The sequence below is a fragment of the Rhineura floridana genome, chromosome 8 (genome assembly GCF_030035675.1).
Source record: "Rhineura floridana isolate rRhiFlo1 chromosome 8, rRhiFlo1.hap2, whole genome shotgun sequence".
In the NCBI taxonomy this organism is placed as follows: domain Eukaryota; kingdom Metazoa; phylum Chordata; class Lepidosauria; order Squamata; family Rhineuridae; genus Rhineura; species Rhineura floridana.
Window position 1 is genome coordinate 46,824,084 of NC_084487.1, and position 18,632 is coordinate 46,842,715.

General features: G+C 41.5%; 1 protein-coding gene across 1 annotated transcript in view; it reads left to right on the plus strand.

Annotated features, from left to right (window-relative positions):
- The window catches only part of EP300 (E1A binding protein p300), a 100,360-nt gene that overhangs the window by 46,591 nt on the left and 35,137 nt on the right, over positions 1-18,632 (plus strand). Inside the window, exons 5-12 of the mRNA XM_061639242.1 lie at positions 2,419-2,532; positions 6,663-6,899; positions 8,041-8,134; positions 9,531-9,668; positions 14,911-15,028; positions 16,441-16,612; positions 17,332-17,409; positions 18,354-18,463. Coding sequence (XP_061495226.1) covers positions 2,419-2,532; positions 6,663-6,899; positions 8,041-8,134; positions 9,531-9,668; positions 14,911-15,028; positions 16,441-16,612; positions 17,332-17,409; positions 18,354-18,463 — 1,061 coding nt within the window. The remainder of the gene's footprint in view (positions 1-2,418; positions 2,533-6,662; positions 6,900-8,040; positions 8,135-9,530; positions 9,669-14,910; positions 15,029-16,440; positions 16,613-17,331; positions 17,410-18,353; positions 18,464-18,632) is intronic.

Consider the following 18,632-nt stretch of genomic DNA (forward strand, 5'->3'; position numbering starts at 1 on the left):
AAAATGTTGAGAGGATTGGTAACAAGAAAGCTGAAAAACAAAGTCCAGAGGGTCACATCACTCGAAAATGCTTGGAAGTTGTTTAAAAACACTATATTAGAAGCTCAACTGGAGTGCATACCGCAGATCAGAAAAGGTACCGCCAGGGCCAAGAAGATGCCAGCATGGTTAACGAGCAAAGTCAAGGAAGCTCTTAGAGGCAAAAAGTCTTCCTTCAGAAAATGGAAGTCTTGTCCGAATGAAGAAAATAAAAAGGAACACAAACTCTGGCAAAAGAAATGCAAGAAGACAGTAAGGGATGCTAAAAAAGAATTTGAGGAGCACATTGCTAAGAACATAAAAACCAACAACAAAAAATTCTATAAATACATTCAAAGCAGGAGACCATCCAGGGAGGCGATTGGACCCTTGGATGATAAGGGAGTCAAAGATGTACTAAAGAAAGATTGCAGAGAAGCTAAATGAATTCTTTGCATCTGTCTTCACAGTGGAAGATATAGGGCAGATCCCTGAACCTGAACTAACATTTGCAGGAAGGGATTCTGAGGAACTGAGACAAATAGTGGTAACGAGAGAGGAAGTTCTAGGCTTAATGGACAATATAAAAACCGACAAATCACCAGGCATGGATGGCATCCACCCGAGAGTTCTCAAAGAACTCAAATGTGAAATTGCTGATCTGCTAACTAAAATATGTAACTTGTCCCTCGGGTCCTCCTCCGTGCCTGAGGACTGGAAAGTGGCAAATGTAACGTAAATATTCAAAAAGGGATCCAGAGGGGATCCTGGAAATTACAGGCCAGTTAGCTTAACTTGTGTCCCTGGAAAACTGGTAGAAAGTATTATTAAAGCTAGATTAACTAAGCACATAGAAGAACAAGCCTTGCTGAAGCAGAGCCAGCATGGCTTCTGCAAGGGAAAGTCCTGTCTCAGTAACCCATTAGAATTCTTTGAGAGTGTCAACAAGCATATAGATAGAGGTGATCCAGTGGACATAGTGTACTTAGACTTTCAAAAAGCGTTTGACAAGGTACCTCACCAAAGACTTCTGAGGAAGCTTAGCAGTCATGGAATAAGAGGAGAGGTCCTCTTGTGGATAAGGAATTGGTTAAGAAGCAGAAAGCAGAGAGTAGGAATCAACGGACAGTTCTCCCAATGGAGGGCTGTAGAAAGTGGAGTCCCTCAAGGATCGGTATTGGGACCTGTACTTTTCAACTTGTTCATTAATGACCTAGAATTAGGAGTGAGCAGTGAAGTGGCCAAGTTTGCTGACGACACTAAATTGTTCAGGGTTGTTAAAACAAAAAGGGATTGCGAAGAGCTCCAAAAAGACCTCTCCAAACTGAGTGAATGGGCAGAAAAATGGCAAATGCAATTCAATATAAATAAGTGTAAAATTATGCATATTGGAGCAAAAAATCTTAATTTCACATATACACTCATGGGGTCTGAACTGGCGGTGACCGACCAGGAGAGAGACCTCAGGGTTGTAGTGGACAGCATGATGAAAATGTCGACCCAGTGTGCGGCAGCTGTGAAAAAGGCAAATTCCATGCTAGGGATAATTAGGAAAGGTATTGAAAATAAAACAGCCGATATCATAATGCCGTTGTATAAATCTATGGTGCGGCCGCATTTGGAATACTATGTACAATTCTGGTCGCCTCATCTCAAAAAGGATATTCTAGAGTTGGAAAAGGTTCAGAAGAGGGCAACCAGAATGATCAAGGGGATGGAGCGACTGCGAGGAAAGGTTGCAGCATTTGGGGCTTTTTAGTTTAGAGAAAAGGCGGGTCAGAGGAGACATGATTAGAAGTGTATAAAATTATGCATGGCATTGAGAAAGTGGATAGAGAAAAGTTCTTCTTCCTCTCTCATAGTACTAGAACTCGTGGACATTCAAAGAAGCTGAATGTTGGAAGATTCAGGACAGACAAAAGGAAGTACTTCTTTACTCAGCGCATAGTTAAACTATGGAATTTGCTCCCACAAAACGCAGTAATAGTCACCAGCTTGGATGACTTTAAAAGAAGATTAGACAAATTCATGGAGGACAGGGCTATCAGTGGCTAGTAGCCATGATGGCTGTGCTCTGCCACCCTAGTCAGAGGCAGGATGCTTCTGAAAACCAGTTGCCGGAAGCCTCAGGAGGGGAGAGTGTTCTTGCACTCGGGTCCTGCTTGCGGGCTTCCCCCAGGCACCTGGTTGGCCACTGTGAGAACAGGATGCTGGACTAGATGGGCCACTGGCCTGATCCAGCAGGCTCTTCTTATGTTCTTACCCACAAGAGTAAGTCACACTGAGCTCCAAGTAGTTCTGCATAGTTTCTGTGCATCAGTAGCACATTTAAATATGTATAGGTGGCTCAAAGACATTTGCAATTGTAAGTGTAACGAAATGGTGTTTTAATGTTTTTAGTGGCTCATTGTGCATCTTCACGACAAATCATATCACACTGGAAGAATTGTACACGACATGATTGTCCTGTGTGTCTTCCTCTCAAGAATGCTGGGGACAAAAGAAACCAACAATGTAAGTAGTTGTTTTTTAAATGTATATAGGGCATTACAGCTTAGTATCAGCACTCCATTTATCATAATGTTTCTCTTAATACTATTAAAATAGTCAGGTTGCTGGTGAGAGAGCCAGATGGTAAATCATGGAGTACCTACCGAACAGTCAGTGCTCCTGGACAGACATGTGCCCTCTGTTCCTGTCTCGCTGTTATCTTGTAATGACAGGCCGTAAATATAGTAGGATGCAGCCATAGCTTCCCCGGTTGTGGTAGGCAGCAGCTTCCATTCCCATCATGTCAGCAGCATTGACATAAACTTCAGTTGTTCAGCATCCAGCTGTTCTTAATAGGCTACAGTAAGAATGTCTCAGTTGGTCTTTGCTTAGACGAACAAGTTGTTAACTCAGGCTTGTCTTAGTCAGAAAGAGTTGTCAGTCCACCCGACTGTGTTGGGTTATGCAGAATGAAAGTAGGGTATCTCTTGGTGGTTGCAAGAATTATTTATTTTAGGGATTTAAACACTACTCCTCAAGTTTCAGGGGAAGACCCATACCATTCTTTTTCAACAGAGACCAAGAAAGAGGGAGAGAGGAAAGGCAGGCTTGAACAACAAACCCTGCTTCTAGTTTGTACTGCCCAATCCCTCTTTATTTATTTATTTATTACGTTTGTATCCCACCTTTCCTCCAAGGAGCTCAAGGTGGCTGGTGGTTCTCCCCCTCCTGACTTTTATCCTCACAACAACCTTGTGAGGTAGCTTAGACTGAGAGACAGTGACTGGTCCAAGGCCACCCACTGAGCTTCATGGATGAGTGGGGATTTGAACACTGGTCTCGGGCCTAGTCTGATACTCTGACCACTACACCATAGTGGCTCTCTACATAGCCTTTGATTAAGCTGAAATGATGGATAAGAGACCATGGGGCCAAATTGTGTATGAAAATACAAATGTGCATACCGTTTGAGAAATTATGATGGAGGATCATTTTATGACAGTTTTTAGAAGTGACACCTACAGTTTTACTGCTGAGCAGAGTGTTCTTCCAGTTAGTTTTGTCTCAAAAGTAGTGCTTCTTCACCTCCTCACAATAAAAACTTTAATCATACCTTTAACTATTAGAGGTCACAGTATGCCCTCTCAACTGCTGCTTTGGAGGCCATTTTTTCTGTTACATCACGTGAGTCTGAAAAGCATTTTGGTTTGCCAAAAAAGCCACCTTTTAATTATTTTTACCTTTATTTGTTGAAGCACCATATTGATACAGGCTCCATCTGCATTATACATTTAAGGCTATATTATACCACTTTAAACAGTCATGGCTTTCCTCAAAAAGTCCTGGGAACTGTAGTTTTAGGGTGCTGAGAGCAGTTAGCAGAACTCACAGAGCTGTAATTCCTAGAATTCCCAGGGAAAATTGATTGTTAAACCGCTCTGGGAATAGAATCATAGAATAGTAGAGTTGGAAGGGCTGTCCAGCTGCCTCTTCAATGCCTCCAATGTTGGAGAGCCCACAGTCTCCCTAGTTAACTGTTTCCATTGTCGTACCACTCGTAACAGTTAGGAAGTTTTTTCTGATGTTCAGTCAAAATCTGGCTTCCTGTAACTTGAGCCCATTATTCTATGTCCCTCACCCTGGGATGATCAAGAAGAGGTCCTGGCCCTCCTCTGTATGGCAACCTTTCAAGTACTTGAAGACTGCTATCATATCTCCCTTCAATCTTCTCTTCTCAAGGCTAAAGATTCTCAATTTTTTCAGTTTCTCCACATAGGAGAAATGTCTGCTGCAGCTTCTCGGGATTGGCATAAGTTGATGCAGCCTGATGAAGTGGACAAGGTGCTTGCGACGATTTGGCCAGCAATGTGTCTTCTTGACCCTTGCCCTTCTTGGCTTATTAAAGCTTGCCAAGAGGGTTTGACTGAGTGGATCCAGGGTGTGGTCAAGGCGTCATTGCAGGAGGGAGTGGTACCAGTCACCCTGAAAGAGGCAGTGATCCGATCGCTCCTGAGAAAGCCCACCCTGGACCCATTGGTTTGTGACTACTACCGCCTGAGCACAAATACCCCCTTTTTTGGGGATGGGTGATCGAGAGGGTTGTGGTGCAGCAATTGAAAGTACTCTTAGATGAAACAGATTATCTTGACCCATTCCAATCTGGGGTCAGGCTTGGTTATGGGACTGAATAAGCCTTGGTTGCCCTGATGGGTGAGCTTTATTGGGAGGACGACAGGGGAAGTGCGACCCTCTTATCTCTCAGTGGCTTTTGATACTATTGACTATGGTACCCTTCTGAACAGACTTGATGAGATGGGTATCGGAAGCACTGTTTTACAATGGTTTTGATCCTATCTCCAAGATTGTTTTCAGAGAATAGCATTGGGTGAATGTTTTTTGACCCCCTGGCAGTTGTGCTATGGGGTGCCAGGGTACTATCTTGTCCCCAATGCTGTTTAACATCTATATGAAGCCCTTGGGAGCAGTCATTAGGAGATTTAGGGAGAGGTGTCAGCAGCACACTGATGATACCCAGCTCTATTTCTCTATAACATCTGAATCGGGAGAGACCATGCAAGCCCTAGACTGGTGCTTGGACTCAGTGGTGGGCTTGATGAAGGCCAGTAAACTAAGTCTGAATCCCAGCAAGATGGAGGCGCTGTTGGTTGGCGGTTCCCGAGTTTGGATAATTGATCAGTTGCCAGCTTTGGATGGGGTCATACTGCCTCTGAAAGAGCAGATCTGTAGTCTGGGGGTGCTCCTGGATCCATCTTTGTTGCTAGAGGCCCAGGTGACTTCAATGGCTAGGAGTGCCTTTTACCAGCTTCAGCTGGTAAGACAGCTGTGGCTGTTTCTGGATCGGGATAGCCTGACCACTGTTGTCCATGCACTAGTAAGCTCCAGGTTGGATTACTGTAATGCGCTCTATGTGGGGCTGCCCTTGAGGTTGGTCTGGAAGCTGTAGCTGTTGCAAAATGTGATGGCGTGACTACTTACTCAGGAAGGGTATTCCCAACACGTCTTGGTATTCCCTGCTGCTGAAAGAATTGCACTGGCTGCCCATTAGCTACTGGACTAAGTTCAAGGTTCTGGTTTTGGAAAGCCCTATACAGGTTGGGACCAGGATACCGGAAAGATTGTCTTACCCCTTATATACCTAGTTGATCACTATGCTTTGCAGGTGAGGGGCGTATACCATCTTATCAGGAGGTCTGTTGCACACAATATAGGAAGCGGACTGTTAGTGTTGTGATACCTTGCTTTTAGAATTCCCTCCCCATAAATTTTAAACAGGCACTGTCTCTGTTATCTTTTCAGCACCTACTGAAGACCTTCCTCTTTCAACAAGCCTTTTAAGGAAAGACCTTATGCCAGTATGCGTCGGTGTTGGAATTGCTTTTTAAGATGTTTTGTTTTAATATATTTTTAAAGATGCTTTGTTTTAATATAATCTGTTTTTATGATGATTTTAGTGTTTTTGTTTGCAGCCCTGGGCTCCTACTTGGGAGGAAGGGTGGGATATAAATTTAAATAATAATAATAGGGCTTTGTTTCCAGTCGTCTGATCATCCTTGTTGCCCTCCTCTTAACCTGTTCCTGTTTGTTGGCATCCTTCTTACAGTGCGGTGTCCATAACTGGATGTAGTACCCAAGATGAGGCCTAACCAGTGCCGAATACAGAGGAACTAGTACTTCATGTGAATTGGAAACTTATTCTGTTAGTGCAGCCTAAAATAGCATTTGCCTTTTTTGCAGCCACATCTTAGTGTTGGAATAAGCCACCTTTTAATTAGTAGCTCTGTGAAGAGAATAGGGGTCTCCTAACAACTCTCAGCACCCTTAACAAACTATTTATTTTATTTATTTATATACCGCCCTAAGCCCGAAGGCTCTCTGGGCGGTGTACAAAAAGATAAAAAACAAGCAATGTATAAATACAATAAATACAAACTACGGTGCCCAGGATTCTTTGTGAGAAGCCATGACTGTTTAAAGTAATATAAAAGTGTTTTAAATATATAGTAGAAATGGGGCAATATTTTAGCGCAACAAGTTTTCTCAGTTTGTTACTAGGACTTTTGAAGAGCGATAACCTGTTCAGATCATTTTAGTAAATGTTTTTGAATATGTTCATGTCTTCATTTTTTTTCTAGCATTACTAGGTGTTGCTGCAGTAGGACTTGGAAATTCTGGCTCCGTAGGAGTAGGACAGCAGACAACGCCCAATATAAATGCTACTAGCCAGATTGACCCCAGTTCTATTGAGAGGGCTTATGCAGCTCTTGGGCTGACGTATCAAGGGAATCAGATGCAGACACAGACTCAAGCTCAAGTGAAGAGCCAGCAACAAGGACAGTCGCCACAGGGACTTCGCCCCATGAATCCCACAAGTAAGTTCATAATTTTGTTTTAAAAATATATACCCCAACTTATTTTTAAAAGGTAGCTAACAAATTCAAAACATCAACACAAAAATAAAATATATAATTCTGCATTAAAACCAAAATATCAAAACTTAAACCATGTGATCTTGCATTTTACTAAAGCTACTACATTTGTGAAGTTATGCATTCTTTGAGGGAGTGGGTGATAGTGGGTTGAAGCTTTGTATATGACAAAAGCAAGTTCTCAAGGTTTCATTCTTTAGCATAGCCACAAAATGGAACTGAGATTAGTCTTAGAAGGGCTTGCTCAGGTCTCAGTGATTCCCATGGAGTTCAGATGACTTAGTCAAGAAAGCAAGATTGGTCTCTGTACTCTCAAGTGCTCCCCTTTCCCCCTACCCAAATAAATGAGTGCTCCTACATGTTCCCGTGGGGGAAAAGAAGCAGTTTTGTAGTGGGCCCAAAATATGTTGTCCAACACTGATAGGAGCAGATGTATCCTAGGACATCCCTTGTACTTGACACGGAAGCTGCAGTTAGTGCAGAATGCTGCAGCCAGGTTGTTGACGAGAATTAGACCCTTCCAGCACATAATGTGTCTGCTCACAGATGTGCAGTGGTTGCCAATTTGTTACTAGACCAAGTTCAAGGTGTTACTACTGGCACATAAAACTCTGAACAGCTTGGGACCAGTTTACTTGTGGGACCACCTTACCGCTTGTATGCCCAACTTTGATCTGCAGAACAAGCAGTGTTATAGGTGCCGCATAATACTTGTTCCACACTTGCAAGAAATAATTTTTCTAGTGTGGCAGCTCACCTATTCTTTGGAACTCCATGCCAATATCAGCACCTTCACTGTATTCCATTCGGCAGCTGCTTAAACCTTTTTTGTTTAGGCAAGCCTCTCCAGACACATAGATATTGATGTATTTTAATCTTTTTAGTTACTGTTTTAATTGATGTAAAAATGTTTTAATTATTTTTTTAAATTTTGTTGATAATTTTTAATGTTTTTGTAAACCAGTTGGAGGTTTTTTTACAATCAAATGGTATATAAATTTTGTTAAATAAAATCCTGAAACAAATTTATCACCCAGAGCAATTAATCTACAATAAGCATATTTTACTGGGTTTTTTTGTCCAGATGCTAATCCTATGGGAGTGAATGGAGGTGTAGGAGTTCAAGCCCAGAGTCTCCTGCCTGATCCAATGTTGCATCCAGCTATGAATTCTCAAAAGTAAGTTTATTTATAATTGTTTAGAAAGCACCTTTTGGAATAATACTTTGAGCAAAGTATTCACAAAAATGGCATATAGTACAACAGCAATGCAATAGTAGATTTAAACAAGAGGGATTTTTAATGAAACAAAAATAAAGTAAATTTTATCCCTGAACTCTGTGAATAAAGTTCTTTGCAGAGATTTCATTATTGTGCATTTAATCTAAATATGAGATGAACATACGGGACTAGTATTGGGATAATCTGTTGTCCCATAGGGCATCAGCTGTACCTGAACACTTTTTTTAAAGGGCTATAGGTAAAGTATAATTCATATTGCTTTCATAGTAGATATTCATAGTAGATATGTTTTTAAAATGCTTTTAAAGATGTTTTGTTTTAATATGTTTTTAATGGGTTTTTTGTTTTAATATAGTTTAAAGTCTGTTTTTATGATGTGTTAAAGGGTGTTTTCAGTGCTTTTGTTTGCTGCCCTGAACTCCTACTGTTAATTTTAACTCATTGCAACACTACTGGGAGAAAGAGTGGGATATAAATCAAATAAATAATATTCATGCTTCTCACTTCTGAATTTTATAGTGCTGCTTCATGCTTTGGACAGCCAGTTCTGTGGTTACTGAAAAATGTTGGCATTTAAATGTTGTCAGTGAAGTGATTGCTTACTACATATTCTGCTAATGATGCACACTTTCAGTACTAAAAGTTCTGTTCCGCAAAAAGTTAAATGTTACAACCTGTATAGGTTTTACACATTAAAGTTTGCTTATTGTGCATGATTCTGCTACTGCTGCTCATTGCATGGGACAAGGGTCAAGTGAGGCACTGAAGCTCCAGCTCCTGTCCATTGTAAATTCTTGCAATTATATGGGGCTGTAACAAGTCCCCCAGAACTATCCAGAAGCAAGAAATTATAGTTAATGTCCAAAATCATGCTTCTCCATCTATGAAGTAGAAAGTGAATGAATACTGGAACTCAACATAATGGAGAGCCCAGGTGTTTTGGCATTAAATAAGAATGCAAGACCATCCATATGTGCTCAGTGCATGATTCTGGTGAGATATACATGATGACATCTGTATTTTGATACCAGCAATGGCATGCTACTTCTTGGTCCCCAGGTATTAGGTTATAATTTTTATTTTCAGTTTTTCTTTACACAAAACAGCTTTTCAGAAGTCCATAAAAGGATGCTAAGTTCAGGGTTTAGGAAATTGTTTGCAGCATTTTTAATGCATGGGGATATGATAGAAATCCTCTATCCATTTGTGGCTGAGCAGGAATCTGAACATAGGTAGGACACATCCATATGTAATTACTCCTAATGCCTTTTCATACAGAGAGTATCACTTAACAAGGTTTATTGTATTTTTGATCACCTAATATTTTTTTCAGTACCATGATTAATGAAAATGCCAGTGTTGCCAGTTTGGGGGCCATGCCAGCAGCATCACATCCATCTGGCATCGGCATTCGAAAACCATGGCATGAAGATATTACTCAGGACCTCAGAAATCACCTTGTTCATAAACTGTAAGTATTGGTTGCCAAATCCTCAGACTTCCAGATAAAAGAATTGAAATTGTGAGATAGATGTACTTAAAGCTTTTAAATATATCTGATGCATTCCTGCCATATGTGATACAGAATTACTGGCTTTTCTCACCTCATCCAACATTATAGTTCCTGTAGGGGAGTTGTGGGAGACTGGGCAGGAGTCCAGACAGAGTTGCTAATGAAAAGAGCAAATCAATCTTACCCCCAAAGATTGCAGTACTCCTGATTTGCTACCTAGCTGATTGGACTCTATCCAGTGGATGTAGACCAAACTCCTAAAAGACTGCTGTATTTGGAATACAAAGGAGACGGCCAAGGGGGCCAAATCGTGTGATCCAGATTTGGCATGCCATCCATGCTGTCATTTTCTCTAGTCATTAGAACTGAATTTCCTAGTGATTGCTTCCGCACCCTCTCCTTCAAGAAGACACAAATCATTTCCAGGGCTAAAAGGAATCTTTGTACAGGATGTGATGAGTGAACAAACACACAGATCATTGTAGTTCTGCCCAAATTAATTTATCCTAGGTTACCAACCTTATTTTGGTATTTAGAAGGGCAAAATGGGAGCTGTCATAGAAACTGCAACCCCAAGGAATCAGTAGAGGGATTGAACTGACTCCCTTTCAACCAAATGGATACAAGCCTGTCCATGCCCATAACATTTTATCTGATTTATTAGGATTCCATTGGCTTGGGTTGGACTAGGAGAGAGACATTGTGATAACTAAAAACCTTCCAAAGAAATCTTAACACCCCTTTCCTTCAAAGAGCTTGTGGCAGTATACTTGGTTTTCCCCATAACAACCATGATTGGGTAGGCTAGGCAGAAAGATGATGACTCAGTTCACATGTCACATTAAACCGTAGTTTTAAAGAAACTGTGGTTTAATGTAGTGATGCACATTGCTCAAAAGATTCATGGTGCTCCTCCCCACTTCTGTTGTGCTAAAGACGAAACAAGTTTAGAGATGTGAAGGTGTTTGGGGGGGAAAGGGAAAATGGGGGGGACACACATACAGTTTTTTCTGTTTTTGTTTACACAAAAAAATCCCCCCCCAATTGTTTTAGTTTTTTTCTGGGCCTTCACATCTCTGAACAAGTCAGACTCTGTTTTGTCAGGACAAACCTTGGTTGCTGCTCATCATTTAGAAGAACCAAACCAGAGGTTTGGATGACATGGCAAGTCATTTGAGCTTGTTTTGTCTGTGGAGCAGCAGGAAGGAGGGAGGAGGAGCATAGGAATTTGTGAGGAGTGTGCACCAGCATGCTTCTCATTCATATTAAATCATAGTTTGATTTAACTGTGGTTTAACTGTGAAGAAGGCCATTGAGTTGCCCAAGGCCACTCGATAAATTGAGCAAGGATTTGAATATCTACTTAGTTTCTATATGAAGTCGCTGGGAGCAGATATCAGGAGTTTTGGAGTGAAGGGTCTCCAGTATGCAGATGACACTCAGTTCTATCTTTCTGTTCCATCTCAATTGAGAGAGGTGGTTGAGGCACTAGACAGTGATGGGCTGTATGTGGGCCAACAAACTGAAACTGAATCCTGAAGAGACAGGGTTGTCGTGTGTTCCAAGTTTTTGAGTCCAGAAGATGGGAAGAAGAAGATGGGGGTTGCTCTTTCCTTGAAGGAGCAGGTTTGTAACTTGGGGGTACTCCTGGATCCAGTATTGTCACTAGAGGTTCAGGTGACCTCTGTGGCTAGGAGTGCTTATTTCCAGCTCCAGATGGTTCGCCAGCTATGGCCCCTTTTGGACAGAGATGACTTAGCCACAGTACTCCATGCACTGGTAATTTCCAGATTGGATTATTGCAATACCCTTTACGCAGGGCTGTCCTTGAAGATGACTTGGAAACTTCAACTAGTCCAAAATGCAGCAACCAGATTACTGGCTGGGGTTGCTTTTAGAACTCATATAACCTCTGTTCTAAAACAGTTGTATTGGATGCAAGTTTGTTTCTGGGCCCAATTGAAGGTGCTCACATTGATGTTTAAAGCCCTAAATGACTTAGGCCCCAAATATCTGAGAGATGGTTGGCCTTCCCAGCAAACCCTCTCGGGTGTTAAGATCAGCAGAGAGGGCCTTATTGGTAGTTCTGCCACCTTCAGAAGTTCAGGGGTGGTTTTGGCACAGGAGAGGGATTTCTCTGTGGCAGCCTCTTAAATTATGGAATTCCCTCCCTACGGAGGCTTGCCTAGCATCTTTGCTGTACAGTTTTCGGTGAATACTAAAGATACACCTCTTTACCCTGGCCTTCAGCACTTGAGATGTATATTTTTAGGATCCACTCTATTCCTGTGAATGTAATATGTTTTAATTGTTTTTAATACTGTATTTTAAATTTCTTTAATCTGCCCTTGGGCCTACTAGTGAAGGAAGGGCAGTAATGATAATTATGATAATCCCCCCAGCTAAATACAACTTTCTAATGACTATACTACTATGACTGTTATAAATCATCTATTTTAAGTGTACTAGATACACTGCTTAGAAATGCAAATGATTAAGTAATGTATGTCTTAAATAAAGTTAAATAATACTAAGCCAGCGATGGAAGACTTCAGGCTTGTGGAATCTGCCCTGTTTTTTAATTCACCAACAAGAGGCAGGGATGAGCATACTTCAAATTCAGTACCTCTGAGGCTGAGCACATGCTCAGACTAATATTATTTTCAGTATCAAAAATTAGATCAGAGTTCTTCCACAGAAAAACCACGTGCTTATTTTCCCCTCCCCAAAGTTTACTTTTTTGGAGGAGGGGAAATTCATTGTTGTCATCGTCAAATAGTTGGAAATCAAACCCTTGTGGATTTGCAAATCATCCAGAGATCTACCAGTAGATCCAGATCTACTTTATGCCAACACCTGAATTAAGAGGATATACTAGGTATCCATGTAATCTAGTACATTGCCATTTCTTGGTGATGGAGAAAAGCAGTTGAGTTGAAAAGAGAGAGCCCAAGCTCTGTGTTTGCCTCCTTATTTCAGGGGTCCTTTTACTGTCATTATAGGAAAGGATGTTGTTTGATGGATCCCACACTGATGATACAGGGACATTTCATAATCAGATTTCACATATTGTGCTGACTGGAAGAGTTTGGGTTTGTTGGCTGTCTTTTGGCCCGGTGAAGACAACTTTTATTGGGACAATAGGTGTCTGAATTGGCAAGCTTTGGCTCATATTTAGACATTCTACTAAAAGCACATGTGAGTGAAAGGTTGCCTTTTGTTAGGAGCCTCTGAGCTTTTTTGGTTCTGTGCTCTGCTGCCCCTTGTGGAAAACCACTTCAGGTTACAGACGGAAAGGTTTAGAGGGCTATCGTTTGAGGCTGGAGGGTGAGTCTACCAGCCCAGTAGTTTCCCCTGAACTGACGAGGTTATAAAAGCTTCCGTTTTGCATAGGCAACAATTACTGTGACCTTCTCTGCTTGGCTGCTGTACCAGACTATACTCTGCTGGATTCCCCTGTTTCTGATCCCAGGCATTTGTGTCGGCTGTGACCTAGCATCACAATAGCTATTCTCACATTTTGTATTGAACACCTATGCCTAAATAAGGCAGCTTGTGCAATCTGGAAGTTACAAGCTTTCAGTGAGTTCAGTATGACAGTTTTTACCTCTGTTGGGCCAGTAAAGCTAGAGAATTCCCATCTGTGTTTGTTTTTAACCTTTCTCAGAAGCTGATAAGAAAATAAGAATAAAATAAACTGGAGCTAGGCAATTCAGTCGAGAGGCCTGTTTTGTTCTAACTTGGTTAAAATTTAAACTGGGCTATTTCCTAGAAAGATATATTCTCCATTTTCTTTTTTCATTTTGTTCCTCAGCTGTTTTAGCTTATGATAGTTAAGCTTTCTAGACACTTAAGAACATAAGAAGAGCTTGCTGGATCAGGCCAGTGGCCCATCTAGTCCAGCATCCTGTTCTCACAGTGGCCAACCAGGTGCCTGGGGGAAGCCCGCAAGCAGGACCCGAGTGCAAGAACACTCTCCCCTCCTGAGGCTTCCGGCAACTGGTTTTCAGAAGCATGCTGCCTCTGACTAGGGTGGCAGAGCACAGCCATCACGGCTAGTAGCCATTGATAGCCCTGTCCTCCATGAATTTGTCTAATCTTCTTTTAAAGCCGTCCAAGCTGGTGGCCATTACTGCATCTTGTGGGAGCAAATTCCATAGTTTAACTATGCGCTGAGTAAAGAAGTACTTCCTTTTGTCTGTCCTGAATCTTCCAACATTCAGCTTCTTTGAATGTCCACGAGTTCTAGTATTATGAGAGAGGGAGAAGAACTTTTCTCTATCCACTTTCTCAATGCCATGCATAATTTTATACACTTCTATCATGTCTCCTCTGACCCGCCTTTTCTCTAAACTAAAAAGCCCCAAATGCTGCAACCTTTCCTCGTAAGGGAGTCGCTCCATCCCCTTGATCATTCTGGTTGCCCTCTTCTGAACCTTTTCCAACTCTATAATATCCTTTTTGAGATGAGGCGACCAGAACTGTACACAGTATTCCAAATGCGGCCGCACCATAGATTTATACAACGGCATTATGATATCGGCTGTTTTATTTTCAATACCTTTCCTAATTATCCCTAGCATGGAATTTGCCTTTTTCACAGCTGCCGCACACTGGGTCGACATTTTCATCGTGCTGTCCACTACAACCCCGAGGTCTCTCTCCTGGTCGGTCACCGCCAGTTCAGACCCCATGAGCGTATATGTGAAATTAAGATTTTTTGCTCCAATATGCATAATTTTACACTTGTTTATATTGAATTGCATTTGCCATTTTTCTGCCCATTCACTCAGTTTGGAGAGGTCTTTTTGGAGCTCTTCGCAATCCCTTTTTGTTTTAACAACCCTGAACAATTTAGTGTCATCAGCAAACTTGGCCACTTCACTGCTCACTCCTAATTCTAGGTCATTAATGAACAAGTTGAAAAGTACAGGTCCCAATACCGATCCTTGAGGGACTCCACTTAAATATTCTTTCTGAAAATGGATGGCAATGGGTTCATCAGTCCAAGTACTTGCTTTCTATTCCTAAAGGAAACTGGGACGAAAATTTACATGTAAAATTTGCTGTTTACATTATATAATATTTTGAACATATTGTACAAAAAGTTATATCTTGAAATAGTGATTGTGGGCATTAGATTTTTTGATCCAGAAGTGCAGAAGATCATAATTCAACATTTCCCTATGTATTCTTGTAGAGTACAAGCCATATTTCCAACTCCTGACCCTGCAGCACTAAAAGATAGACGCATGGCAAATCTTGTTTCCTATGCTCGGAAAGTAGAAGGGGACATGTATGAATCAGCAAATAGCAGGGTAAGTTGTTCATTTGTAATTTTTCTGGTGTCATATTTTCCTCTTATTAATTTCTAAATCCTGTCCTGTCACTTCTATAAATATGAAAATCAAAAACCACCTGTGGTCTTTCCCATTATACTAGTATGTATATGTACATAAAACAAGTATCTGGAAGAATGCTTCAGCAATACCAGTAAGTCATCGTTTGTAGTAAATGCCTTGTTATCTGTGAAGTTAATTCCAAAGATTTAGACATACTCTGTTTCAGGACTGGGGAATCTTTTTGGCTGCAAAAGGCCAGATCCTTGCGTGTCAATTGCCTGTTGTCATAGTGAGGTCATTGCAAAGAGTCCTGCACAGTGCTTTAAAGATCCTGAGGCTTTGGCTTAACCACACATCAGCTGATGGGAATTAGAGCCAAAACCTGTGTTTGCCAGTGCATGGTTAGGAGTGCGCTTTAAGGCTCCCAATTGTGCATTGGCAGACATATCTCTACTTGTCCCACACCTGGTACCACATGGCAGGCCATGTTTGGACCAACGACCAGAGGTTTCCTTCCTCTGCTATTTTAACTAAGGAACAGAAGCTAGGTTGGGGAGGTGAAGGTCTAGTTCTGAATTAATTGGACAGCATTTAGCAAGACTGAGCAAGAAAACCTGCTCTCCTCAGGGAACTTGGAGACCCCAGGGGCAGGGGGCAGATTTAACCTGCATTTCAGTGTCCCCGAGTATGCTCCTTTACTTTTGTCCATATAATCAAAAGATTGTCACTTACTCCCATTTATGTAACTTTACTTCTGTGGCACTGGGGACAAATCTGCTACCATGCCTGACACTGGGTACTTGCAAGCAAAGGGCAGGCTCTGGGCCTTTATATTCTGAGGAGCTAGCTGTCAGTTCAAGTGAACCCAGAGGCAGGAGTTGAGTTCCAGAGTCACAATCAAGGATTAGTAGTAAGATATTAGGCAGTTTCATTCCAATGAGTTACTTGGACTGTATTTTTGAGGCTTGTATTTAATAGGGCCTGGTGAATAGATACTGGCCCATAGGGTCAGCTGACTCAATGGTCAGCCTAGTTCTGCAACCTAGAAGATGCCCTTGAATTATAGAACAATCTGTCGGGTTTGCAGGGCAAACTGAATACTGTTGTTGCAAGAGGTAGGGCACTGAAGCTTGATTTTCTAGAATTACAAATTTAAGATCACCCCCCTGTTACTTCACAGTACCATGGCTTCCCACTCCCCATAGCATTTTACTAGTGTGGAATAAAAATGAAATTCTAATGAGAATGTGGCCACTGTTTTCTTTGTAGGAAAAAAGCCTGTTTTAATATAGTGCAGCTGGAGGATTTCTTCAGTCTCTGTTGGATTGGAAATACACACATTGCTATCTTTTCTTCTATATGCATCTGTTATTCTTTTCTCATTACAGGCAGAGTACTACCATTTATTAGCAGAGAAAATTTATAAGATCCAGAAGGAACTAGAGGAAAAGAGGAGGACCAGGCTGCAGAGGCAGAATATGATACCAAATGCCCCGGGCATACCACCAGCTCCCATCAGTCAAGGGCCGATGGGGCAGCCACAGGCTGGGATGACAGCAAGTAAGTGTGTAACCAGAATAATGTATATTTGAAACTATTTGGTTCTTAGGCATTCAAAAATTCAACTAACAGGTAGTTGGGATGTTGAATATAACCACTTGAAACTACTAAGCTTGTATTTTGTCCTAGTGTCTGCCAGTGAACTGGAATCCTCTGCCATTTTTCATAATGGCATGTGTTTTGTTGTAGTTTTAATTTATGCCTGGGTACAACCCTATTAGATATAGTTATTAGGAAGGCATTTGCCTTCGATAGACCAACATCTTACTCAGTACTTATTGTAGTCCTCCTTTTGAGAGGAAGAGCAGGGTATAAATTTTATAATACAAAATTATAATTAAAAATTATAGTTTTTACCTAACTGCCATTACACAGTTTAATCTCTCTTCAATTATATTCTGCTTGTGACATATAATTGTCAGTTTGAGAAAGGATGCTTGGAGAACTGCAAGTTAACTTTCCATTTCTTTATTGCTACTTATAAAAGGAGAATACTACCTAGGCTTATTTTTTTAATGTAAATCCTATGATTGGAAATGGAAACAATAAAAGCTTGGTTTTTTCCAGTGCATCTTTTGAAAGCATACAAGTACTGGATGCCAAAGTGTTGAAATCTGTCCAAGAATCTAAGAGTTTAGCTCCCCCCTTCATTAAGTTGAGAAATCTTGGTTTTATGAAAATATTTTTGTTCTTTAACTTTGTTCTTATCAACGTTACAGATGGTCCTCTTCCTGACCCAAATATGATTCGTGCCAATGTGCCAAACCAGTTGGTGAATCGAATGCAGACACCACCAGGTATAAGTTCAGAAAAAGGGAGCCTGAGCAACTTGGATGTACAGTGGGAACTTTTCTCTCTACCCCTTCCCCTGGAGTATGGCAAAGATAGGGTCATCAACATAGTGCCACTGATGAGCTCCTAGCCAGAGCCACCATGGGCCCTCGCCTAGCACTGTTGCTGCCCTCAACATCATTCTAAGATAGCAGACCACCACAGATCAGAGCCCAGCAATGGCTTGGCATCAATTCCAGAGTGTTCATGCATGGTGGGTTAACATGTCCAGGGGTGGTGGTGGTGATGGGATTGACTGGTAGCAGCAATGCCAGCAGCACTGGGCAGGGCACAGCAGTGGGATGCAGGGGCAGCAGCAATGTTAGTTACCAAAGTCTTGCCACTACTTCCTTTTCAGTGTCTTCAAGTTCCACATTTTACTTCTATTGCAATAGGCCATGCTGATATGTAATCATTTTCCCTACGTAGTTTCTTCCTCATTTTCCCCCTCCCTGGTGTATTTTCCCCTCTTGATTTGCTTCAGAATGCCTGCGCTAAAGTTCCTTTCTTTCCAGTGCCATGATAAATCTCCATTTTGCCTTTGTTTCTTCTTCCTCTCTCTGTTCACTTCAGTTTCAAGCTTTGTACTCCTGTGTTTTAAAGCTTGCTTCACTTGTGCACGCAAATACTCCCTTATTCCCCCTTGTAGTGCCTTTCCTTCCTCCAGCACTTTCTGCCACTGCAAAGCTTTTCCTTAATTATCCTGGTTAAACCTGCTTGCACATTTAGTGGCTCCTTTTACTACTCTACCCAGTCCTGACACTGGTTTATCCCTGACATCTTCCTCCTGCCTTGCCCATATAAAACATCCCCCCTCCTTCTCTCACTCTTACACATTTAACTTTTTGTGTGGCACGGTATAAACATTCTGATGAACTCAGCCATCTGCTTTAAACATGTAAACTTGCAGGAATGAATCAGTTTGGCCAGATAACCATGCAAATGCAGTCAGTTGGACCCCGGCAAACTCCTCCCCTTCAGCACCCTGGACAGCTAAGCCAGACAGGGACCATGAGCCAGGTTGGTTGACTTTGCTTTACAATGTTAGCTGCAATATCCAAATTATATTTGTGTAAACCTGTTGGTGATCTACTCTCTAAAGAAGTCCTGCCCATATTTTAATACGTTGCTGTAAGTTAGGTCTTGAGAGAATGAATGTATTGAGCAGCTAGTCTCAGAATTCAGAGGC